We start from the raw sequence: 26110 nt of genomic DNA on the forward strand, positions 1-26110 counted from the left end.
TTGATTGATTTATAATAGATAGGGTACAGTATTTGATCCTCTGATTTTTACCTTGTTCTGAATTATCTACCTGTAGTCATCTGACAATCAAATAACTCCCCATCAACTTATCAATATTTAGCTCTATCCTGTCTCTGCAGTCATAGTCTCTAATGTCAAGTTACCCACACACTCCATGATTCAACAAGCCCTGAAAATTTGTAGAACTCTACTTTTTAGCACTTGTGACCATTTCACCTTTTCAACCAAAGTGACTGTTCAGTGTTATGACTTTGTCATTTTGACACATAGCTTGCGAAGGCAATGGATTCCCATCTTGGTTTCTTAAAGTGTAGATGTTTGAAAGTATGCCAGATACTCTAAATTATTGGCATCTGTTAAATGGGAACTTTTCAAAGATCAAAGAATTGTTCAACAAGGGCTAAACTTTGACATACTTCTTGCATTTTCTTTCAGGTTAACAATAAATGCCCTTGCCCAGAAGCTCAATGCTTACTGGAGGGAAAAAACATCTCAAGATAATTTTGAGACCTCAGCTGTAGCCAGGCCAATACTGTAAGTAATAGATATAGAATATGAATGTATTAGGGATAATATCCATAGATCAAATGGAAGGAACAAGGGTAATGTGTCCGGAGTTGGTTTCTGCCAGTGGATTCGTGGCCTCACTCACTTCAAGAATGAAGCTGCAGACCTTCCTGGTGAGTGTTACAGCTCTTAAAGATGGCATGGACCCAAAGAGTGAGCGGTAGCAAGGTTTACTGTGAACAGCGAAAGGACAAAGCTTCCACAGCTTGTAAGGGGACCCGAGTGGGTTGCCACTGCTTGCTGGGGTGGCCAGCTTTTATTCCTTTATTGTTCCTGCCCATGTTCCGTTTCTGTCCTATCAGAGTGCCCTTTTTTCAATCCTCCCCACGATTGGCTACTTTTAGAATCCTGCTGATTGGTGCGTTTTACAGAGTGCTGATTGGTACGTTTTACAATCCTTTTGTAAGACAGGAAAGTTCCCTAAGTCCCCACTTGACCCAGTAAGTCCAGCTGGCCTCACCTCTCAGTAGGATGGTGCTTTTCACATCAGGAAGTTTAATTGATTAAAAATAGGAACTCACAGGTACTAATTGCTTCATTCTCTAAACCTCTTCATTCTGCTTTAACACATTTACGGTCTGGATCATAAATGTGAAGAGTTGAGTACTGTCAATTTAAAACTGGTAGTGTGATACAGTAGAAGATTATGGCTATTTAAATCAAACATTCCTGGGTTGAAAATCTGGATCTGCTTTTTAATAGTTGAGTGAGCTTGGGTAAGTAAGTTACTTCACCTGTCTGAATATATTAACTTAGGTGACATACATTTTTAGCACAGTGACTGGCATATAGTAGGTGTTCAGACATGTTAGCAAACTTCCCTTTTTTTTAATTCCTAGTGAATGTTGCTGGGACTGTACCAGTACATGAGAGTAGAAATAGAGAACCCATTATGTTAAAGAAAAGGTAGAATTTATTGACTCTAAGACAAGTCAGGTAAGGAGCATAATACAGAGGATCGAATGTGTAGCAACACATACACAGTCAGTTACACCACCATCAAGACAAACATTGGAGTGGTAGAAGTTCTTTTTGGAGTAGGTACCTGTTATTTTAATGGAAATTATTAGGCAAATGTATGATGTAAAATTTTATTTCAAATGCAACCTAATGGCTGTATTACCCTCTTCTGTTTTTTAATTTTTTTAAATTTTATTTATTTTTAAATTATACTTTAAGTTCTAGGGTACATGTGCACAACATGCAGGTTCGTTACATATGTGTACATGTGCCGTGTTGGTGTGCTGCACTCGTTAATTCATCATTTACATTAGGTATATCTCCTAGTGCTATCCCTCCCCCCACCCCACAGCAGGCCCTGGTGTGATGTTCACCTTCCTGTGTCCAAGTGTTCTCATTGTTCAGTTCCCACCTATGAGTGAGAACATGCGGTATTTGGCTTTTTGTCATTGTGATAGTTTGCTGAGAATGATGGTTTCCAGCTTCATCCATGTCCCTACAAAGGACATGAACTCATCCTTTTTTATGGCTGCATGGTATTCCGTGGTATATGTGTCACATTTTCTTAATCCAGTCTATCATTGATGGACATTTGAGTTGGTTCCAAGTCTTTGCTATTGTGAATAGTGCCACAGTAAACATACGTGTGCATGTGTCTTTATAGCAGCATGATTTATAATCCTTTGGGTATATATCCAGTAATGGGATGGCTGGGTCAAATGGTATTTCTAGTTCTAGATCCTTGAGGAATTGTCACACTGTCTTCCACAATGGTTGAACTAGTTTACAATCCCACCAACAGTGTAAAGTGTTCTTATTTCTCCACATCCCCCCAGCACCTGTTGTTTCCTGACTTTTTAATGATCGCCATTCTAACTGGTATGAGATGGTATCTCATTGTGGTTTTGATTTGCATTTCTCTGATGGCCAGTGATGATGAGCATTTTTTCATGTGTCTGTTGGCTGCATAAATGTCTTCTTTTGAGAAGTGTCTGTTCATATCCTTCACCCACTTTTTGATGGGGTTGTTTTTTTCTTATAAATTTGTTTGAGTTCTTTGTAGATTCTGGATATTAGCCCTTTGTCAGATGAGTAGATTACAAAAATTTTCTCCCATTCTGTAGGTTGCCTGTCCACTCTGATGGTAGTTTCTTTTGCTGTGCAGAAGCTCTTTAGTTTAATTAGATCCCATTTGTCAATTTTGGCTTTTGTTGCGATTGCTTTTGGTATTTTAGACATGAAATCCTTGCCCATGCCTATGTCCTGAATGGTATCGCCTAGGTTTTCTTCTAAGGTTTTTATGGTTTTAGGTCTAACATTTAAGTCTTTAATCCATCTTGAATTGATTTTTGTGTAAGGTGTAAGGAAGGGATCCAGTTTCAGCTTTCTACATATGGCTAGCCAGTTTTCCCAGCACCATTTATTAAATAGGGAATCCTTTCTCCATTTCTGTTTTTGTCATGTTTGTCAAAGATCAGATGGTTGTCAGCTCATGGCCATCCTCCATAGTTTTCAAAGAAGTACAAACTAAGATGAGATGCCATTTTTTGCCTTTCAAATTAGCAGTGATTAATGCAGTGAAACCGATGTTCACATACTGCTAGAGAGTGTGTGTGCTGGAAGCAGAACTGTAATAATGGTAATTATTGAACACTTACTTATATGTCAGGCACTGTTCTAAGTTCTTTACATGCAGTGATTTATTTAATCATCACAACAACCCTATCTGTTAGATATTATTGTTACTTCTTTATAGATGTAGAGACTGATACACCAAGAACTTTAGTAACTTGCCTTAGGTTAGACAAGCAGCAAGTGGTAGACCTAAGGTTCAAATATAGGTTCGAAATCAGGTCCCCCAAACCTAAGTTCTTAACTGCTGCTTTCTTCTGGAGGGATGCAATGAGGGGAATGTAGTACAGCCGCCTCGGCTACCTATTTCCTGAATGCATGGGCTAAAAGGCTCTCCTATCTGCCTGGATTGAAGGATCTACCATGATACCATGATCTGCATGGAACCCGAAACAGACGGTTGCTACCTCTAAGCGTGCCTATCCCCGAGAGAGTAATACTGGCACCCTGCAAGAGACTCTCCTGTGCATATGCATGTAGAACCAAAGCTAATATCATCTTTCTTCTCCCCTCCCACTACTGCTGAAGCTGCTTTTTACTGACTCTGGCTCTAAAACAGTGGCTGTCTAGAAATACATAGACACCAGAGGTCAGGCCTGAGCTTACAGCTTAGAGGTTGCAAGGCTGGAACAGCCTGGAGCTAGGAAATAGGAAGCTGTAGATCCAAAAATGTGCACAAACTTTCTTGTTCAACAGGGTTTAAAAAAAAAAGAGGGCATTGTATTTCAGTGGTAGAATTGTGAGTGCCTTTTATTTTCTGTATATATTTCTCTGTTTTCTAGCTTTTAATATTGAGCTTATATTACTTTTATATTTAGAAAAAAGCACATTTTAAAGCCGGGCACGATGGCTCACACCTGTAATCCCAGCACTTTGGGAGGCCGAGGCAGGTGGATTGCTTGATCTCAGGAGTTCAAGACCAGCCTGGGCAACATGTTGAAACCCCGTCTCTACCAAAAGTACAAACATTAGCTGGGTGTGGTGGCACGTGCCTGTAGTCCCACAGCTACCTGGGAGCCTGAGGTGGGAGGATTGCTTGAGCCCAGGAGGCAGAGGTTGTAGTGAACTGAAATTGTGCCACAGCACTCCAGCCTGGGAGACAGAGTGAGACCCTGTCTAAAAGGAAACAACAACAACCACAAGAAAGTAAAAAGCACAATTTAAGATGTTAAGAAAATTATTGAACTAAGACATAAAAGAACCACGCCAGTCTGTTGAAATATCTAGTATAAGAGCAGTGTAAATATAACATGCATAAATTTCATCCTGGGCTAAATTACATGTTAGTGAAATTGGCTGAGGTGCCCCTCTTCTTACTTTGTGTGTCTTTTCTCCAGCCTTCTTTATTCTCACTCTAGCCTGTCTTTTATACCTTAGGTACTGAGTACTTCTGTCATTATAAGGCCACTTTCTTTCTCAGAGAAACAAATTCACTCTAAAGTGTAGGTAACTGAGGGGAGTGGGAGTGGGTATGCATTTTAAGAGTTGAACTCTGGAAGAGTTTTATCTTAATTTAACCCCATTGTTGTCTGGAGCCACCATTTCTAGTTATGAAATTTAATCAAATTTATATTACTTTTTAAGATTAACTTTGGGAATATCAACCTTGTAAAATTTTGATTGAAGTATTATAAGCAAAGGGTTTTTCTTGAGAGGGAAACAAAAAGGAATAAGGAGTCTCTGTAGGGAAATGGGGGAGATGTTTTAATGGCAATGCTTCTATGACTCCCATAAATGCATTTTAAGCCTGTTACGTGATTGGACAGGAGCAAACAAAATGATTCTATGTGTTTTATTTCTTGGTAATATAGTAATAAACAGAATTTTTCCAAGTTAATAAATTTTAGAGTTAAAATTATCCTATTGTTTGCTTGGAACAAGTGCTACCAGGATAAAAATTATTTTAAAAATTTTGCTGGCTGGGTGCGGTGGCTCACGCCTGTAATCCCAGCACTTTGGGAGGCCGAGGCGGGCGGATCACAAGGTCAGGAGATCGAGACCACAGTGAAACCCCGTCTCTACTAAAAATACAAAAAATTAGCCGGGCGCGGGGGCGGGCGCCTGTAGTCCCAGCTACTCAGGAGGCTGAGGCAGGAGAATGGCGTGAACCTGGGAGGCGGAGCTTGCAGTGAGCTGAGATCCGGCCACTGCACTCCAGCCGGGCGACAGAGCAAGACTCTTGTCTCAAAAAAAAAAAAAAAAAATTTTGTTGCGATAGCTTTTGGGGTACAAGTGGTTTTGGTTACGGGATAAATATTATTGACTTCCATAAAAGTAGCTCACCATGTTAATACTTGTTACTGTTTTTCATATCCATATTTGCTATAGTTCTATCATTTAATCTGTGAAGTTAAAAATATATACATTTGGGCACTGAGATGATAACATTCCCAACACATTTCATATATGAAATTAGGTTCTTTCTCTTTTAGACTGCACCTTTCTAATTTAAGACAAAGCACAGAGCTAAGATACACACAGTCACCCTTCCATTTTCCTTCATTCAGGAAGGTTCCTGACCAGACATGGGTTCAGTGTGATGAGTGTCTTAAATGGAGGAAGCTTCCTGGCAAGATTGATCCATCCATGTTACCTGCAAGATGGTTTTGTTATTATAATTCCCATCCAAAGTACAGGTAAGGTTCCAGGATTCAGTCTTATGCTCGAGGTAACTCCTGATTTATCTCTATAGTCTAAAACATTTTTCATCTGAGGTTCACACCCTTCAGCCTGGCATTCAAGGCCCTGTTCTAAATGACCCCACCTTACCTATCTAGCCTTACATTTCACGGTATCTTAACACAAACTTTGTACTTGAGCCAGGCCTGTGGCTTCACTATTCCCTACACATGCCATGCTTACTCTCATGTCCATGACTTTGATAGTGTCATTCCTCTTGCTTGCAATGACTTTCCGCATTCCATTTGTCTATCCTAATCACATCCATCTGGGGAGGAAGTGTTTTGTGTGATGCTTTTCCTGTTGACCATAGTTTACAGTTATTTTACTCTGCTTTCCTCTGGTATTTGATTATTGACGTTTGTTCACATATTGTTTTGTACTTTTTGGATGTTTTTCACATATGTATCTTTGAAGAGCTTTGGCTCTTCAGGAGGTTGTAAACTCTTTGAGACCAGGGACTTTACATTCCAGGTCAAGTCGATGATGTTCTTTATATGCTTCGTATTTGGAATCAGTGTTCTACAGTAGTACCTGTACCTGTTGTATATTCAGTGTTGTTTGTGTGTTTGGCTTCCTAATATACCGTATGTTCCTTGCAACATCCAACATCTAAATAGCATCTGGCATATCTGTGGGCATTAACTTTAAAAGTTTTTAAAAATTTGACTCAATAGTCATATAGGTTCATAATAATAAGTCAGTGTACTTCAATTCAGCTGTGACTTTCTTAAAATTCTTCTTGCAGGATAAATACTGATAGAAAGGTGCTAAAATGGGTATGTATTTTAGGGGAAAATGTCTAAAATTGAAGAAGTTAAACGAACAAAGATTAGGTCTATAAATACAAACATTTCCTCATAGTCTCTAGATATGCATAAGTATCTTTCCATGGAGAGTAAATGAGATTGTGTAATTAGAATATGGAACTGAGTACTTAGAAGTCTCATTTTTGAATACTTTATCTTTCAGTACAGGAGACATAACCTTGCAGGCCACTTTGCCCTTTTATAAACTGGGTGTAATATAGCTACCAATTATTGTTAAATTTTGTTTGTTTCTGGGATTACTTTTGACACTGAATGTATTTTCTAGTACTCCTTTCAGTTTTTACTCCTAAAATTCTCTTTCTCATGCTTTACATATAACAAGGTTTTATAATTTGAATGGGATCTGAACTCTATAATGTTAGAGAGTTGTTAACCTGCATAGTTGTAAGGAAATTAAAAGGTAAAAGTGAAGGACCCAGTTTTTTTCCAAAGCATGATTTCTTCTCTATACTGCAGGAGATGCTCTGTTCCAGAGGAACAAGAACTCATTGACGAAGACCTGTGCTTGAGCAAAGCTAAGAAACAGTTGAGTATACATGAGATGGTGTTCTCTATCATAGGGTAGAGTAGCCTGACACTTCCTTATAGGACAGGGGAGTTTTGAGAAGAGAGAATTTTTTTTGGTTCTTAAATAATTTCCCTCTTCACCTCTCGGCTCTCCCAGTTCTTTATTCCTTCTAATCATCTCTTGAATGTCTCAACTAGTGATTGTATTTAGTCTTTCTCCTCTCTTTCTCTCGCTCTCTCTCTGGTGGGGCACTTAAAATCTCACTTTAGTAACCTAGTTCAGAAAGCCACCCTGTTATTCAATGAGGCTCACAGTATTTGTTATTTGGAAGGAATATTATAACCGAAATCTACAATTGGCAGTGCATTTCATACTGAGAAGTTTCATGAGTGAATTAAATAGCACTTTTATCTTCTCCTAGGGAACAAACTGTTGAGGAGAAGAAGAAGATGCCTATGGAAAATGAGAACCACCAGGTGAGAGGCAGTGTACACCCTTATCGTTCTCACACAACATTTTCCCCAGCAGAGAATATAAGTTGAAGGAAGCAGCAATCTTGAAAGCTGCATAGAAATAACAAACCATTTCTTTTGGTGGTCTTTTTTCATCGAATGTTTTGGTTTTGCTTTGCTCTGCTGTCACTGATGTTTAGATCACCAAAAATAGAAGAGTCAAATCGTTTATCTTCCAGATTTGGATTCAATACTGAATCTGGACAGTATGAATGTCACATTCAATGTCACAGAATATTCAGGGTTGTGTTCCATCCTCATACAGGCTTCTCCTGTTAAGTGTCTGCTTTTCCTGTCTCTTTTCTTCTAAGATTCAGGGGTGATCCCTTTCTCCTTCCTCTTGGGAAGAAGGGGTGGTTCTTTGTACTCCTCCCCGATCCCTGCTTTCAGGCTGGCTGGCTTTATAAAAACTCTGCTGTTTTGAATTTTCAGGAGCACTGTCTCTCGGACATGGTTGCCCAGCTCCGGACGCTGAAGGGTGCAATAAGGTTGGCCGTCCTTTCAGGGACACTCCTTTCCTGACAGCCACCATAGCACCCTATATCTTCCCCTCCCAACCATGCCTTTCTGCATGATTTCCCTCTTGACCCTCTTTCCCAGAGAGATCTGCTAGTCGCATGTTAGATTCACCTTCCACCCACTCAATCAGGGTAGGTCAGACTGGTGAGGATAGAGGCAATTTAATACTAACTCTTCTTCTGATATCCTGCCAAGACCCAGGCATATGAATAATCAGGTTTCATACCCTAATGCCTTGGTTTAATTGTCTGATGTAGAGATTGGGAGATTTCTAGGACTGCCCTGTTCTCATTCAGTTTACCTCCCGTATATTTTCCCTCACCTTAATCATTCATAGTATTTTCATGAGCTGGCTCTCCCACAGGATCCAGATGCATGTCTGTGTGTGTGTGTGTACTATGAATATATGTTAGTCTGTCGCATGTATTTCTCCCAAACTGGCACAGACACTTGCTGCAGTGCATTTTCCCACCATCCCTACCCTCATCACACATCTGAGAGGAGTGAAAACTCAGCCTTAAACTGGGTCACAAGAGAGAATTAGTGATTGGGGGCCTGGGTTTATATTGGGGATGGGATAATTCTAGGAGCCAGTAAGTAAGTTGGGGGAGGTCTGTTTGGTGTCCAGCTGATAAGGTTGATAACTGAGTATGCCTGGGTTCAGTGTTCTAGTGTACATTACTGCACACTGTTTGTTTTGTGTAGGAAATGGTTTCTTTTTATTTGGCCAAGCATTCTTTCCTAGCATCAAAAGGATTGACTCATCCTTTGACATTTGGTTTGAATTTGAGACTTTTACAAATCATTTCTGTCTTTTCTAGGTATTCAGTAATCCACCGAAGATCCTTACTATTCAAGAAATGGCTGGATTGAATAACAAGACAATTGAATATGAGGGAATTCATAGCCCTAGTGTGCTTCCATCTGGTGGAGAAGAAAGCAGATCACCTTCTCTTCAACTTAAGCCTCTGGATTCCAGTGTTTTTCAGTTTTCCAGGTGACTAAAAAGCATGATCTCTTGTCAATAGTAAGCTTTAGGGTCTGTTTTCCTGTAGAGTAAGTTGGTATGTTTTACCCTGTTTCTATTTTTTCTAAGGCCTAGCATGGAATTCAGAAGTAGAAACACAATTTTAAGTTGATAGAATTGTGTGTTGCATGTACCTCCAGTTTTTCAGTATTATAACTGCTGTATCAGGTCTATAATTTTTAGGTGATCATTTGCTGATGCTCTTTTTATGTATCATGTATTCACATTATATTGGGAATTGTGCAAGTGAAATAATAGGCAAAATTTGAAAAGTGTAAAATACTACACAAATAAGGTAATGTTATTTCGATAAGCATTGTTCCTTTTCTTCAGTGTATGGATATTGAAGTTCTCTGGGGCCTCATAGGCCTAGCACATGTTGGCCACATATAAAAGTAACTATTATATATTTGTGCCATTAGGTAAGCTTTATCATTTGTTGTTTCCTATAATAAATTATTAGTATAAGTTTAGCATTGGACTTTACTTGTTCACCTTCTAGCACCTCATCAGTGTTATTTTGTGTCTTCATAACAAGAAAGCATAACTGTTCTTTTTCTTACATATCAGGAGTATTTAAAGCATTGAAGGATGTGACTGCCCGTTTACTGCCATGGGACTGAACTTAGTACTCCTAATTATGACTCTTTGCTTTCTCCTCTCTATTCTGCTTCTCACTCTTGTAGGGCCAAGCCATATAGGGCAGGGACAGGGTTGCTGTCTAATAGTAGAAATGTCTATGTTCATCAGTAATGTGACTATTATATAGTGGGATGTGAATTTTTTTTTTTTTTTTTTGAGACGGAGTTTCGCTCTTGTTGCCCATGCTGGAGTGCAGTGGTGCAATCTTGGCTCACCACAACCTCCCCCTCCTGGGTTCAAGCGATTCTCCTGCTTCAGCCTCCCGAGTAGCTAGGATTACAGGCATGCGCCACCATGCTCGGCTAATCTTGTATTTTTAGTAGAGACAGGGTTTTTCCATGTTGGTCAGGCTGGTCTTGAACTCCCGACCTCAGGTGATCCACCCACTTCAACCTCCCAAAGTGCCAGGATTATAGGAGTGAGCCACCATGCCCAGTCGGGATGTGAACTTTAGTGACTATTTTCAGTTTGGATATCTTCTTAACATATTGTAGAATAGTCAGTGGAATACATAATAGTATAAAGTGACTCCTGGTTGGTTGGTTTCTTTTTCTCTGTGTTTCTGAGTTCGAGACCAGCCTGGACAACACAGCGAAATCTCATCTCTTAAAAAAAAAAAATACACAATGGAACAGTGCCTTGGAATATAGTAGGTACTCAATAAGTATGGTTGAATCTGAGTCATATCTAAGAAGCAGTTTCTAAGATTGAATTTTGTAGCAATGGGATAAGAAATAGAATCCAACCTTAGTCTCAGGAGCTTGAGCCTAATTATACCGTTTCCATGCATACTTTTCCAACTCCCATTTTAGGTTGGGAGGGGTGCACTGTAAATGCTAAGTGTTTTTGAAGCACATTGTTACCTTTTTACCCTGGTCTCCTGGAGATGCTCATATATCACCATTGCTGCTGGAGTGTCAGGTGTCTTTGCTTTTGAAGACTATCCTTTCCCTACTGTGACCACTTTTCCTTTTTTTCCAGTGTTTCTTTTGTAACTCTGTAGTGGTTTTTGGTAACCTCAAGGGGATTACAAATGCTAATTTATATACTTATTTTATGAATGCAGTACAATAGAACTTCCATTGGGTGGCATACTTCATCAGTCTCTATTGGAATTTTTATATGAGTCTTTATAGATTGCTATATCGAGAGTGAGGTTTTGGCTGTAGAGGACAGGTAAAGTACATTGACCATTCATGTGTAATTTTTATTTATTGAGAATAAAATTATTTTAGAGAGAGATACATAAGAGGTATGTGATAGTTGCTGTTGCTAATGTCATATATGTTACATAAGATCAGTAAATGATGATTGTGTCATTTCAAGTTACCCTTTTTGAGGGAATCACATTGATTGGGCTGAGACTACCTTTTTATGGGAGAAAATGGAGTTACTCAAGAGTCTAGTAAAATATATAGGATTTCTGAGAAAACGTTAAGGTTTAATCAAGAGTTACAAAGGTCTTCTGTTATTATCAGCATAGGAAGCTGATAAGGGTCCTTGGGTCATGTAGTTCAGCTTACTAACTCTAGATAAAATAAAGCCTACGGTATCCAGAAAACACATTTAGTTCTAGTGGGGTAGTTTAGCAGGAGCTCCACAGGTGTCACTGGAAACAGCTTTGTGGGTCCCACAAATCTAGCAAGGGAAGGAGAGGACCTGCAATTAAGAATAGGTTCCACCAGGCCGGGCGCGGTGGCTCAAGCCTGTAATCCCAGCACTTTGGGAGGTCAGGATGGGCGGATCACGAGGTCAGGAGATTAAGACCATCCTGGCTAACATGGTGAAACCCCGTCTTTACTAAAAAAATACAAAAAGCTAGCCAGGCGAGGTGGTGGACGCCTGTAGTCCCAGCTACTCGGGAGGCTGAGGCAGGAGAATGGTGTAAACCTGGGAGGCAGAGCTTGCAGTGAGCTGAGATCCAGCCACTGCACTCCAGCCTGGGTGACAGAGCGAGACTCCGTCTCAAAAACAAAAACAAAAAAAAGAATAGGTTCCACCAGTATGTAAGCAGGTATAACCTTTTAGGGGAAGACAGCTTATTTCTGTTAAAGGAAATAATCCCTTTCTATTTGTTCATTCTATGTGTATAATCACGCCACATAATGACATCTTGTTCAATAACAAGATGTCACATACACAATAGTTATCCCATAAACTTTCAATACTGTATTTTTACTGTACCTTTTGTATATTTGGATATATTTGATATGCAAATACCATTTTGTTACGTTGCCTATAGTATTCACTACAGTCACAGGTTTATAGCCTACGAGCAATAGGTGATTGCCTAGGTGTGTAGTAGGCTATACCATCTGGGTTTGTGTAAGGACTATGATGTTCGCACAATGAGGAAATCGTCTAACAATGGATTTTTCAGAGCGTATGCCCATCAATAAGTAATGCACGACTGTATTTGAGTGCCTACTTTATGAAAGGCCCTGTTCTAGGGTAGTGATAAGGTCAAAGTTTGATATGTAAGGTAGCCCCAATATTTACATATAAAATGCATAAGTTTTCTTCTTTTTTTTTTGACAGTCTCGCTCTGTCACCCAGGCTGGAGTGCAGTGGTGCAGTCTTGGCTCACTGCAACCTCCGCCTCCCGGGTTCAAGCGATTCTCCTGCCTAAGCCTCCTGAGTAGCTGGGATTACAGGTGCGTGCCACCATGCCCGGCTAATTTTTGTATTTTTAGTAGAGACGGAGTTTCACCGTGTTGGTCAGGCTGGTCTCAAACTCCTGACCTTGTGATGTGCCCGCCTTGGCCTCCCAAAGTGCTGGGATTACAGGCATGAGGCACTGCGCCCGGCCAAATACATATAGTTCTCTTATGAGTGATACAAAATAAGATTTAAAGTGGCCGGGCACAGTAGCTCACACCTCTTATACCAGCACTTGAGAGGCCAAGACAGGAGGGTTGCTTGAGCCCAGGAGTTTGAGACCAGCCTGGACAACACAGTGAGATCTCTTCTCTACAAATAATAAAAAACATAGCTGGGTGTGGTGACGTGTGCCTGTGGTCCCAGCTACTCTGGAAGCTGAGGTGGGAGAATCACTTGAGCGTAAGCTGCAGTGAGCCAGCTGTGATTGTGCCACTGCACTCCAGTCTGGGCAACAGAGCAAGACCCTGTCTCAAAAAAAAAGAGAAAGATCTAAAGTAACCGTAAGCATTTGAATGAAGGGAAGAATTAGTGACTGTAATTTATTTAGATATTTAGATTTGAGTAAGCTATATGTCAAAGGCTAATTAGTTCATATTTTTAAAGGTTAACAAGAAATTCTGAATTGCACTGTAATGGTGGAGGGAGAGAAGTAGAGACATTCTAATGTGTCTAAAGGAATACTTGAAATAACAAACAAGGGGTAGAAATAGAAGAACAATTTTGCAAATGAATAAGATTGATTCAGGGGCCAGTATTAACATTTAAAAATATGATCTGGGGAAGCAACTTCCAGAATGGAGAAATGAGCATAGTGGACTCTCTCACCAACAAATAACTGTTTAACTTGAAAAAATATATTTTAAAAAATCAGCATTTCTAGATACTGTCCTAGGGGCACACAGCAAAGGGAGAAATATTCAAGAAATCTACTAAATCTTAGGAAGAACAGCAAGAGTCAGTGGCATTTGAACCACAACGTGTCCCACTCCAAGCTCTGTTTTATGAAAACTATTCAAGGGAATTCTAATCCACGTGGGTGTGGTCTAGAAGATGGGGGCTTCCTCTTCCCCTAGCTCCTTGTCTAGAGCTATGGTTTTACCTGGGAGGTGCAGGCTTCTGGCTTTTCTCATCTCCTGTCCAGTTCTGTTTTGTAGAAGCTCTCTCTTCCAGGGAAACCCACGAAGACTGGGTCTCTCTTCTCCCAGCCTTCTCTTCCCCACATAGTCCTCACTTATAGGGTAGGAGCACTCGCCAAGGAAGAGCAAGTTAGTAATACCATGCCCCTGTTGTTCCTACCCGAGCTTGCTCATAGGTCAGAAGTCTGTGCTAGAAGAAGTAAGCCAAAAATTACCCCAGCACCCATTCATAAAGAAGGGATTTTATTCTGGGAGAAGTATGTTACTGTTGTCTCTAGTTCTTGCACACTGTTCCAGAGATTCTGCTTAAAGAGAGAGGCAAGCATTAAGGATGAAGAACACCACAGCTCTACCTAAAGGAACTGACTTTATGTGGAGCAGAACATGAAGAATTCTGTGACTAAGGGGCGTTGTCAAAAATAATGGAGATCTTGGTGGAGAACAATTATGAGGGCAATTATAACTCCATGACAAGTTTCAACAAGCAAAATGTGCAAGCAATCATAAGTTTGGTAACAGAGAGAATCAGGGAAATACAGTCAAGAGCCCTCTTTGGATCATAGTCAGTCCTGGGTGTCAGAAAGGCTGTGTATAAACACAGGGCTGCACCCACTCAGAAGCAATCAGAGCAGGACCTAAGGTGAACTTGAAAGCAGTCCTCAAGCTGAACACAGATGAAACAGTAAAGAAGAGGAGCCTCCCTGGCACTAGGGGTTTAAGCACAACCTCTAACCAACCACTGGCTGAACAATGTTGCTGTGACCCAGGGGCACTCCTGGGAACCAGGCTTAAAAATGAAATCACATACCTCCCTGGCAATCTGGGAGACTATGTACATGTTCAATGCTATGCTACCTCCAGGGTGATTGAAGAGGGAAAATCTAAGCTATTAGTACCTGGCTGAATGTGGGACAGAAGCATACACTTGAACTTTGGTAGTAACCTCCAAGTCTCGCACACACCCAATGGAAAAGGGTAAAAATCTAACCAGCTGAAGGGACTTAAGCACAACCTTTAACTAACAAGTGGCCTGTGCCAACCCAGGTATGAACTAGGTTGCCAGGTGAAAGATTAAAATCAAGAAAAAAAAATTCTGAACAAGTCTATCAAAGGCTACCTAATACAGGGGAAATAGACTGCATAGAGTCAGTTCAGCCAAGTCACTAAATAAACAACCAAGCAAACAACAACATCAGTGTCATAGGGAAGGGGAGGTCAGTGTCCGAATTGCTATATTATCTAAAATGTCCAGTTGTCAACAAAAATTATGAAACATGAAGAGAAACAGGGAAGTGTGAGCTCTACATGGGAGCAGAGGGTGGGGAGGAACAGCAATAGAAACTGCTCTTGAAGAGATTCAGATGTTGGATTTATCAGACAAATACTTCAATGCAGCTGTTATAAATATGTTCAAAGAACTAAAGGAGACCATGTCTAAAGAATTAAAGTAGAGAATATCAATAAATGGACAGAACTTATAAAAAGAATCAAATGGAAATTCTGAAGGTGCAAAGTATAATAACTGATAATAAAAAAAAATTAAAGGGACTAAACAGCACATTACAGTTGGAAGGATAAAGAATAAAAAAACTTGAAGATAGATCCGTTATAGATTATGAAATTTGAAGAACAGTGGAAAAGAAAAATGAACAGAGCTTCAGAGAAATGTGGAACGCCATGAAATGCACTAACATGCATAATAGGAGTGCAAGAAGAATAGAAAATGAAGTAAAAAAAAATTTCAAGAAATTATGGCTAAAAACTTTCCAAAGTTGATGAAAAACGTTAATGTATACATCTAAGAAGCTCAGCAAACTCAAAATAGGATCAATACAGAGATTCATAGCCAGACACATCATAGTGCAAATATTGAAAGCCAAAAGCAAAGAGAAAATGATTCATCATGTACAAGAGAACCCCAAGAAGATTAAAGTTGATGACTTCTCATGAGAAAAAAATGAGAACAAGAAGGCAGCATGATGACATATTCAAAGTACTGAATGAAAGACTGTCAACCAAGTATCTTAATACAATAAAGTTATCTTTAGGAAATAAAGGTGAACTAAATACATTGCTAGATAAACAAAAGCCGAAGGAATTTGTTGCCAGCAGACCTGCCTTACAAGAAATACTAGAGAGAGTTTTTTAGGATGAAAGCAAGCAATATCAGACAGTAATCTGAATTCACATGAAAAAGCAAAGAGTGCTTGTAAAAGTAATTGTGTAGTTAATTATAAAGTACAATACAATAGCATATTTCTTCCTCTTTCTATTCTTAACCGATTTAAATAATAGCAAAGCAATATATATGTATATAATTGCATATATATATGATTTATCATTGTGCTTATAACATATACACATGTAAAATATTTGACAAGAACAGCACAAAGGAGGTGGATGGGAATAAAGTTACATTGGAGTAAGGAAATGATGCCAGATAGTAAAAAATTGAAAATATAAAGGTTAATGAAACAAACTCTGTAAATATGTACTTGCTCTACTTTCTTCTCTTGGTTTCCTTGGAAGATATAACATTGCATAAAGTAATAATTATAACAATGTATTATTAGATTCGTGACTGTTATACTAGAAAATATATGACGTAAAAAGAGGAACAGTAAAGGTGGGACAAAGGAACAAAGAAGGCATGACACCTGTAGAAAATTTAAAAACTAAATAGCAGATGTAAATTCTGCCTTATCAGTAACATAAAATGTGACTGAATTAAGCAATCCAATCAAAAGACAGACATCAGATTGTGTGTGTGTGTGTGTGGTGTGTGTGTGTATATATATATTTTTTTTTTTTTTTTTTTTTTTTTGAGACAGAGTCTTGCTCTGTCACCCAGGCTGAAGTGCAGTGGCGTGATCTCGGCTCACTGCAAGCTCTGCCTCCCAGGTTCACACCATTCTCCTGCCTCAGCCTCCTGAGTAACTGGGACTACAGGCGCCTGCCACCATGCCCGGCTAATTTTTTGTATTTTTAGTAGAGACGGGGTTTCACCGTGGTCTCGATCTCCTGACCCCATGATCCGCCTGCCTTGGCCTCCAAAGTCCTGGGATTACAGACGAGCCACCACGCCCAGCCTCAGATTATATATTTTTAAAAATGTAAATATACTATTTACAGGAAACACACTTTAGATGCAAAGATACAGATAGGTTGAAAGTAAAAGGATAGAAAAGATTCAACATGCAAACCTGATTATACTAATATCAGACAAAATAGACTTTTGAATAAAAAATGTTACTGGGTATAAAGAGGGACATTTCATTGACGATAAAGTCCATCAGGAAGATGTAGTAACTACACTCACATATGGACCTAACTACACAGCCCCAGAAATACACAAAGCAAAAATGTAGAGAGAAATAGACAATTTAACAATAATAGTTGGAGACTTCAATGCCCTACTTTCAATAATGGATACAACAACTAGGAAGAAGATCAACAAGAAAATAGAAGACTTGAAGAACATTCTGAACCAACCAGACCTGACATTATACAGAAAACTTCACCCAACAACAACATAGTATGTATTCTTCTCAAATGCACATGAATATTCTCCAGGATAGACAGACTGTATGTTAGGTTGTAAAACAAACCTCAGTGAATTTAAAAGGATTGATAATCATACAAAGGATGTTCTCCAATCACAATATAATTAAATTAGAAATCAACAACCTAAGGAAATTTGGAAAATGCACAAATATATGGAAATTAAATGACACGTCTTAATTTCCAAAATAACAAATGGGTAAAAGAAAAAAATCACATTGGAAATGTAAAAATATATTGGAAAGATAAAAAGTAAAACAAAATATATGAAAAGTATGGGTTGAAGCTAAAGAAATACTCAGAGGGAAAATGATATTTTTAGATGCTATATTACAGTTGAAGAAAGAGACTGGGCATGGTGGCTCATACCTGTAATCCCAGCACTTTGGGAGGCCGAGGTGGGAGAATCATTTGAGCCTAGCAGCTCAAGAGCAGCTGGGCAACATAGGAAGACCATGTCTCTACAGAAAATACAAAAATTAGCTGGGCATGTATGTCTGTACTTCCAGCTACTTGGAAGGCTGAGGTGGGAGGATCACTTGCTGGTATAAATGCAAAATGTTGCAGCTACTTTGGAAGACATTCCAGTAGTTTCACAAAATGTTAAACAGAATGCTATATGACTCAGTAATGCCACCCTTAAGTTTTTACCCAAGACAACTGAAAACATGTATCTTTACAAAAACTTGTATATTAATGTTTTAATAGCAGCATCATTCATGGTAGCCAAAAAGTGGATGCAATTTAAATAACCATCAAGTGACGAATGGATATAAAAGTGGCCTATTCATACAATGGACTATTATTTAGCTAGGAAAAGGAATGAAATACTGATTATGTGCTGCAACATGGATGAAACTTGAAAACATTATGTTAAATGAAAGAAGCAAGTTAAAAAAGACCATATGTTTTATTCCATTTAGGTGAAAGAAGCAAGTTTTAAAAAGACCATATGTTGTATTATTCCATTTATATTAAATGCCTAGAACAGGCAAATCTACAGAGACAGAAAGTAGAGTAGTGGCCCAGTGGGAGTATGGGGAGTAAGTGCTGATGTGTAGGAGGTTTCTTGCGGGGTGGTGCATATTTTCACAACTTAGATTGTGGTGATGGTTACACAACTCTGTGAGAATACTAAAATTGTTGAATTGTACACCTTAAATGAATTTATAATTCTGTCCAGTAAAGATGTTGAAAAATACATCATCTGGAAGGAGTATATATACACTATTACAGGCTGTGATTTTTGGTCCTTATTCTTGCCCATTCCTTAAACATAGTAGGAACATTATGAAATGAGTGAGTAAAAAATGAAATATATTAATTTGAATGTATCATTCTCTGTCTTGGTTAATGAAAGAATACAAAAACTGATAGTGGTTTATAGAAGCCTCTCGGAAAGCATTTTGAAGGAGCAGAAACATAGTGTATGTCAGAAAATGTAAAATACTTAAGGAGAAAACCAAAAATGCACCATAAATTGACAGACAATACAGGAATATGACAAAGAGCAGAAAGGAAATAAGAGGGAACTGTGTAGTTGGAGAATTTCTAGTATATCAAACCCATAATTAATCTCTACTCAATGAGTGAATACAAGTCTGGTGTGAGATTGATTCCTAAAAGGACTTGCCAGACTTTCTGGAGAAGTATAGCACCAGTAAGTAAAATCTAGTTATTTTCCTCATTCACGTAATAGTTCTTTTTTTGGTTGCCTCTTATGTGAAACTTTTATTCCTCCTCCCATCTAGCATGGTTAATTAAGCTCCCTTCTGTGTAGGAACTTACACTTTTGTAAGGTACCTAGGAGAGACACACACACACACACACACACACAGTAGTAAGTGATGCATTTTAATAAGAGAGTGTTTGAAGTGCTATAGGAATTCAGAAGTAGCATTTGAGATGGATTTACACATGCAGTGTTGGGTAGAAGACGGTAGTCAAAAGGAGCAGCATGAGGAATTACAGGGCATCCAGTTTGATGTTTGTAAAGGGAGTAAGGAGAGATAAAGCTAGGGCCAAATTATGTCCCAGCTCTGATACTTACTAGCCCCTTGGGAAAGTTACTTAACTTCTTCTGAGCATCCCCTTAAAACAATGGAGATAATAATCCCGCCTGCCTCATGTTTATTGGAAAAATTAGATGAGGCAATACATGTTAAGCACTTCTTACATGATCTGGTACAGAGTAAGTGCTCAGTAAATGTTTACTATGTTTTGGCATGGAAAAGCTGCAATACTGAGCTAAGACATTTAAGCTTTTATGTTGTGGGGAGCAATAAATAAAGATTTTGAATAGAGGAGTAGGATAATCAGAGCAATGCTTTAGGAAGATTAGCTTGGGACAGTGATCTGGAGGTAAGAGAAGGGGAGACTGGAGATAGGAGGAAGCCATTGCAGTAGTCCAGGAAAGGTAGAGGGAGCTTGAACTTGAGTATTAATAATGTATAAAACCTACCGTATAAATATTACTGACAGTTTGGTGCTGTTGTAACACAAATAGGAAACATAGGGAAAAGGAGCAGTTTGAAGGTGAAAATGAAAGATTGGTTTTATACATACTGAGTTTGAGATACTAGTGGGACTCCAGGAAGAAATGTGTCACAGGCAGTTGGAAATTCAGTACTGGGGGTCAGGGTTTGGGAGAATATGGGAGTTGTTACCCAGAGGTTAAACCAAGAGGTTTATAAGATTACGAAGGAGAAGAAACACAGGGTCAGAAGAGAAGATAGTTAAGGACAGAACCCTTAGAGGTGGGAAAACGAAGAGAAGGCAAATAATATGACTGTAATGGCTTTTCACAAGGCTTGGTTGTTGCTATTTAGTATTATATACTTTTCCTTTATACCTGCCAACCGATTGTTTGCTGTCTTCTTCAGTACCACAGCTGAATGGGCCATCACTAGTAGTCCTTATACATCTTCAAAGATGGATACAGTTGTTCTTACATAGGTCCTAAGTCCTTTTGCTTTTACCTAAGGCTAACACGAGAAGATCTATTAAGATGGCAGATCAGTTGTATATCTGAAGAACATATGGGCATTATAAGAAGCTACAGTTTGGTTTGTCTTACAGGTGTTCTCAGAAAATACAGAGAAATATGGGCAGCCTTGAGGTAGTATGAGGTGGCAAATCATATGTCTGATGCTTTCTCATTGAAAATTTGAAAGTTGATTTTATCTTGAAATGTCTTGGTTATCCAGAGAGAGGGCAGAATAGTTGTAAGGATAAAAATGGGGTTCCTACCCTGCTGCACGATTAAAAATTGCCAATGGATTTCTCTGGTGCCAGTTGTTTCATTAGTTCTTCAACCCCTAGTGCATACAGCAGCCAGAAATGGAAGGTGACTTAAGGCCATCATCATGGGCTTTCCTGCAGAACCAGGGAGTGTCTGCTTGTGCTTGAGCACGAGAATTCTTTGTTACAAGGGGGAAATGACTTGAATTGGCTGATTCACTTTCTTTGTTTCTGAATAGGCCCTTGTGATTCAGTTAACTTTTACAATTGAACTGGGGGCATTAGCCACAATCCAGTGGGCTGGTGAAAGATTGTGTGGTTCTGCTGCAATATAAAAAGAAATGTACATAAGTATTTGATACTGGAAGGCATTTGTGACGCTGTAAAATTAATGAGTTGGCACTGTTCTCTGCATACTCCTCTAGGCTTTTTATGGCCTTTTTATTCCATTCTTGTGTTAGGGGATTTGGGGTATGTGTTTTTTGTCTTCCTTCTAGACTTGCATCTTTAGGATACTTCTAAGTCAGGCTGGTCACAATCTTATTTTTAGAATTCTTACCAAGGTCAACCTAGTCCTATTATATCCAGATGCTGCCCATTCACATCTTTCAACTTCACCTCTCCCTTAATACCAATTGCACTGGTGAAAGGGTTGAGGCTTGTGGGTAAAGTTGTATCCCTAACCTGAACTTGTCTGTGGGTAACATCTAGAGCCGGTCTGAATATGGGAAGTTTGAGTTGGGGCTCCATAGGATCAGAAAATACTTAACTTGTACTGTGACAGCTTACAATTTAATTTCCTCTCCTTGCAGTAAGTACAAATGGATCCTAGGTGAAGAACCAGTGGAGAAACGAAGAAGGCTCCAGAATGAGATGACAACACCTTCTCTAGATTATTCCATGCCTGCTCCTTACAGGAGGGTAGAGGCACCTGTTGCCTACCCAGAAGGGGAGAACAGCCATGATAAATCGAGTTCTGAGAGAAGTACACCACCATACCTTTTCCCAGAATATCCAGAAGCAAGCAAGAATACAGGTCAGAATAGGGAGATTTCAATTCTGTATCCAGGGGCCAAAGACCAACGCCAGGGGTCCCTGCTTCCTGAAGAATTAGAAGATCAGATGCCAAGATTGGTGGCAGAAGAATCTAACAGAAGTAGCACAAGCATAAACAAAGGGAGTGAACAAGGGACTTTTGTAGCTGTTGTTGGTGTTGCCAAAGGTGTTAGAGATTCAGGAGCTCCCATTCAGCTGATCCTGTTAACAGAGAGGAGCTTGCTGAGAGACGAAAAGCAGTTGAATCCTGGAACCCTGCCTTATTCTGTGCCTCTGCTGCAATCCCTGCTGCAGCCATTGGGGAGAAAGGAAGAGGCTATGAGGAGAGTGAAGGTCATAATACACCAAAGATGAAGAACCAGAGAGAGCTGGAAGAATTGAAGAGAACCACAGAAAAATTGGAACGTGTTTTGGCTGAAAGGATTTGTTCCAGCAAAAGGTTAGGGTAATACCTCACCACTAGGAATAAGAGACCATTGTAACCAAGAGACCGGGATGTTGGTGCCCTGATTATTTAATGTTCTGAGGCCTTTAAACAAAATACGCCCTTGAACTATTCTGTGGTGTGTTTCAGATAGAGTAACTGTAGTAGGCTTCCTGCCCATTTTAGGGTATTGAAAAGGTCCCTAAGTAGAGGAATATGTATAGTGGAATCACAGGATGACCATATGAGGAATGGTTTTGGGCATGCTTTTTTGTGGGATCATTGAATTTCTGTTTCTTGGACTGCAGGTGGAGGAGCTGGAACAGGAGAGGAATCACTGGCAGTCTGAGTTCAAGAAAGTCCAACATGAATTGGTGATCTACAGTACCCAGGAGGCGGAAGGCTTGTACTGGAGCAAGAAAACATGGGTTATCGCCAAGCTGAATTCCAGATTCTGAAAGCTGAGCTGGAAAGAACCAAAGAGGAAAAGCAAGAGTTAAAAGAGAAATTGAAGGAAGCAGAGACACACCTGGAAATGCTGCAGAAGGCTCAGGTCTCCTATCGGACCCCAGAGGGAGATGACCTAGAAAGGTTAATTACTAGGGTTTAGTTATCAGCTTGTGAGTGCTAATGGGAAGCATCCTCAGGACCCCCTGTTATTGGCCATAGACAAAGGAGGAAGCCTTAATTCACAGGCCCCAAGAATTGAGTATTACTTCTTAGAAAGCTGCAGCCAGTCTCCCTGTGCTTGGTGGTGTTGTGCTTTCTTCTTTCTATCTAATGAAAACATAACTGTGAGAAATGTGGTTCCATTTTGAAGGGGCTTCATTTTATTCTGTTGGTTAATGACTCCATGTCATCTCTTCTCCTGCCCCCTCACTCCTTCATACAGGGCTTTGCAAAGCTTACGCGGCTACGTATCCACGTCAGCTATCTCCTTACTTCTGTCCTCCTCACTTGGAGCTTCGTGAGATCGGGTATGACTCAGAACAAGTGGATGGGATCCTGTACACGGTGCTGGAGGCAAATCACATACTGGATTGAGCACCAGACTGTATACCCTTCGCTTCTCTTCTGTCTCTTCTCTTTTCTCTCCCTCCCCACATCTGTGTCTTTCTTTCTCTCTCTCTCTCTCTCACCCTCACCTTTATGCCTTATATAGAGAATCTGTGTCAATCCTGGCTCATAATCAGTCTCCTTCTTATTAGTTTTGGTGTGGAGAAAGAGGCCGGTTTAAATAGACTTTCAAGAGTCTAGGAATAGAAAAGCAATAGTCACCAAGCTAGGTGACCTGAAAGCTTTAATTTTCATGACCTGGATATATGGTCTATTTTATATCTTTTTCTGAAATGGTTTGTATTCATTTAGGTTAAATCAATCAGCAGATATTGGGTCCGGTATACCAGGTGTTTTGGGGGTAAGCTAATAAGTGTAACTCATGTTTGCAGCCTTCGAAGATGTAACAATCTCGTTGGAAACATAAGACATACATCACATTATACACAAAAGTGTATGATATGTACAACTGAGTGGTACAGATATGACATGGAAGATCTGGGGAGGAAGTTCAAGGAAGGCACCACACCAGAAATGGGACCTAAATTAAGGCTTAAAGAATGAGCATGGCCACACTGTCAATGAGTGTTCTTTAGGTGGTAGGATTATGGTTGATAGTTTTCTTCTTCCTATCTTCCTGCCTTTTTCAGATTTTCAATATTAAACTTGTTATTCTTACATTGGAAAAAATAAATTGTTTTTAAAAAGATCAAGTAGGCTTGGATTTGAATATCAAATGAGAGATTATTTGAAAATATAAGGTAATGTTATATTTCTAATTTATATTAAATTTAGCATTACCTCTGGAAGAAGAAAAGCATAAACAAAGACGTGGAAAAATTGGAATGTGAAAAATGTGTTTGATAGAAGTGGTGGGTTAATGTAAAGGGAACTAAGGTTACATCATGATCTGTTCACCTGCTTGGTATTTGCATTTTAATAAGGGATTCTTGAAAAACAAACCTATAAGGCTCAAATTAAAAAATATATTTATCATCAAATTAATGGGATTTCGGGTAGTTACCGAAGTATTTTAGAGTGGAATCTATCTGATGTCCCCCAGAATACACCTACTCACTCTTCAGGCTAGTGCTGAGTGAGGGGTAAACCTCATACTATCAGAAATAGTAAAACTTACTCTCTTGTAAAAGGAGACATTGTATTCATTTCTTTATTGTGTTTACATAGCACATACTCTCCAAAGAGTTCAGGATACTTTTCAAAAGACATTGAACAATGAACACATAAAAAAATACCAACAGTAAAAAGTAGGAAGTAGAGAAGAAACAATCAAAGGAAGGTGAGATCAAGCAGTGGCAAAAGGATTAGCTAGTCCAGAGGAAATGTCTTGGATATTCATTCTGTTTCTCCCCCACAGAGTTACTTCAGAACACTTTTCCAAATTAATTTTACCTCCTTTGAAAGGGGGTTCATAGTAGATATCCCAGTGAGACTGCAGGGAATGAGGGGAGGCCAGATCCAGGCTTCATCATTAGAATGAGTACTTAAGATATCCCCCTTACCTTCCACCTCACCCCAGCTCTTGCTTGCCATATGATTAATTTTCATGTTAGACATCTGGATTATGATAGTCAAGGCCACGGTTGTCTAAATGTAAATAGTACTGAGGGAAGAGTAGCACATTCCGACATTCTCTCAGTGAGACTTATTCATCAGATGGGGGCTGTGAGCGGGTGGGATTTCACACAGATGAATGGGAGTCTGCTGGAGGAAAAAATTCAGAGCATTGAAGGTTCTGTCTGTGTGAGTGTTTGTTGGCTGAATGAAGGGACGGAGTAGGAAGGAGGGCAGGCAGTGAGGCTTTAAAGGGAAGAAGGTAGGAAATTTGAACTCTTCTTTCCTAGTGCTTACTCTCAGCCCATTCCCTGGTTTGTGGTCCTGACCCCACACTGCTTTTTCCAGCACCACTGTCTGTGTGAGTCCATTCACTTCAATACCAGAGCTACCTCTTTGTTTCCTATTTACTACAAAGCCATACCAGCATGAGATCTCGTTGATAGTGTTAAATCCCACTGTGGAAAAATTGAAAAATAACTCCCAGCCTTACCAGAGGTTATGATCTAGTGTGGAGGCAAAAGATACTGAGAAGAAAAAAGCAGGTGCCTCCTCCTGGCTTTCCTGTTAGGTTAACATAATCATAATTCCCCTTTAAACTGTCTCCCACATTTGCGTTTAACTTTCCATTGCATGATCAACATTTAGGTTATTACCTAAATAACTTATTACCTCATGCCTTGATTATCTAAATAAATTCTTAGATGGCCTCCTTGCCTCCTGTTCTCCCTCCTCAATCCACCCTACTCAGTGTCACCAAATTTTGTTTTTTAACAACTCCGTCAGGTCATGCCTCTGCTCAAAGACTTGCTAGTGCGTTCCCAATTGCCCACCTTGTATAGTACAAATTCCCTAGGATGGTGCTCAAAGCCCTTTGTGATCTGGCTTCAGTCACCCTTTCTAGAGTCATCTAGTAACATTCCAGATACAAGCCACGTTCTGTCTCAACTGAACAATTTTCCAATTTCTGAGCATGCTTTAAGATTTCTCCTGTCTCCACCTTTGCAGTTTCATTCCCTTTACCTGGAATGCTTTCCCTCATCATCTTTCCTTTGGCTCAAATGCCAACTTTTTCCTGCAAACTTCTCTGATTAACCCAGCTAGACAAAAAATTTCTGTGTGAACATTTAACTTTTCAAGGCTTTTATCACAAACATCTGTGTCCTATCTTCCCTATTAGAAAGCTCTAGATTCAATATTCAGCTGCCTACTTGACATGTACACTTAACATGCCTCATTAAAAATAAGCAGTGATACACCCTGAGGCTGTTCCCTTTCTCCCAGTTTTCCTCATCTTAGAAAATGGCATGTCCACCCATCTAGTTGCTTAAGCTAGAAACCTGGAAGTTATCCCTAATTTTCCTCTTCTCTCACTCCCTACATCCAGCCTGTCAACAAGTCTGTCAGTTCTACCTCCAAAGTGTGTCTTGACTCTCTTCACTTTTACTATAGCTACCTTAGTCCAAACTGCCATGATCTCCCGTGGGTTATTATAACTCCTAGC

At 39.5% G+C, this 26110-nt stretch overlaps 1 protein-coding gene across 1 annotated transcript in view; it reads left to right on the forward strand.

Moving 5' to 3' along the window:
- The window catches only part of MORC4 (MORC family CW-type zinc finger 4), a 64314-nt gene extending 38999 nt beyond the window's left edge, over nt 1-25315 (forward strand). The window contains 12 exon segments of the mRNA XM_033201069.1: nt 457-555; nt 5688-5816; nt 7146-7214; nt 7619-7673; nt 9050-9225; nt 21308-21747; nt 21750-21971; nt 21974-21990; nt 22284-22395; nt 22398-22528; nt 22579; nt 22868-25315. Coding sequence (XP_033056960.1) covers nt 457-555; nt 5688-5816; nt 7146-7214; nt 7619-7673; nt 9050-9225; nt 21308-21747; nt 21750-21971; nt 21974-21990; nt 22284-22395; nt 22398-22528; nt 22579; nt 22868-23019 — 1603 coding nt within the window. The 3' untranslated portion in view covers nt 23020-25315.
- Nucleotides 25316-26110: the final 795 nt, after the last annotated feature.

This window comes from Trachypithecus francoisi, unplaced genomic scaffold, assembly GCF_009764315.1.
Source record: "Trachypithecus francoisi isolate TF-2019V2 unplaced genomic scaffold, Tfra_2.0 Lachesis_group6, whole genome shotgun sequence".
Taxonomy (NCBI): Eukaryota; Metazoa; Chordata; class Mammalia; order Primates; family Cercopithecidae; genus Trachypithecus; species Trachypithecus francoisi.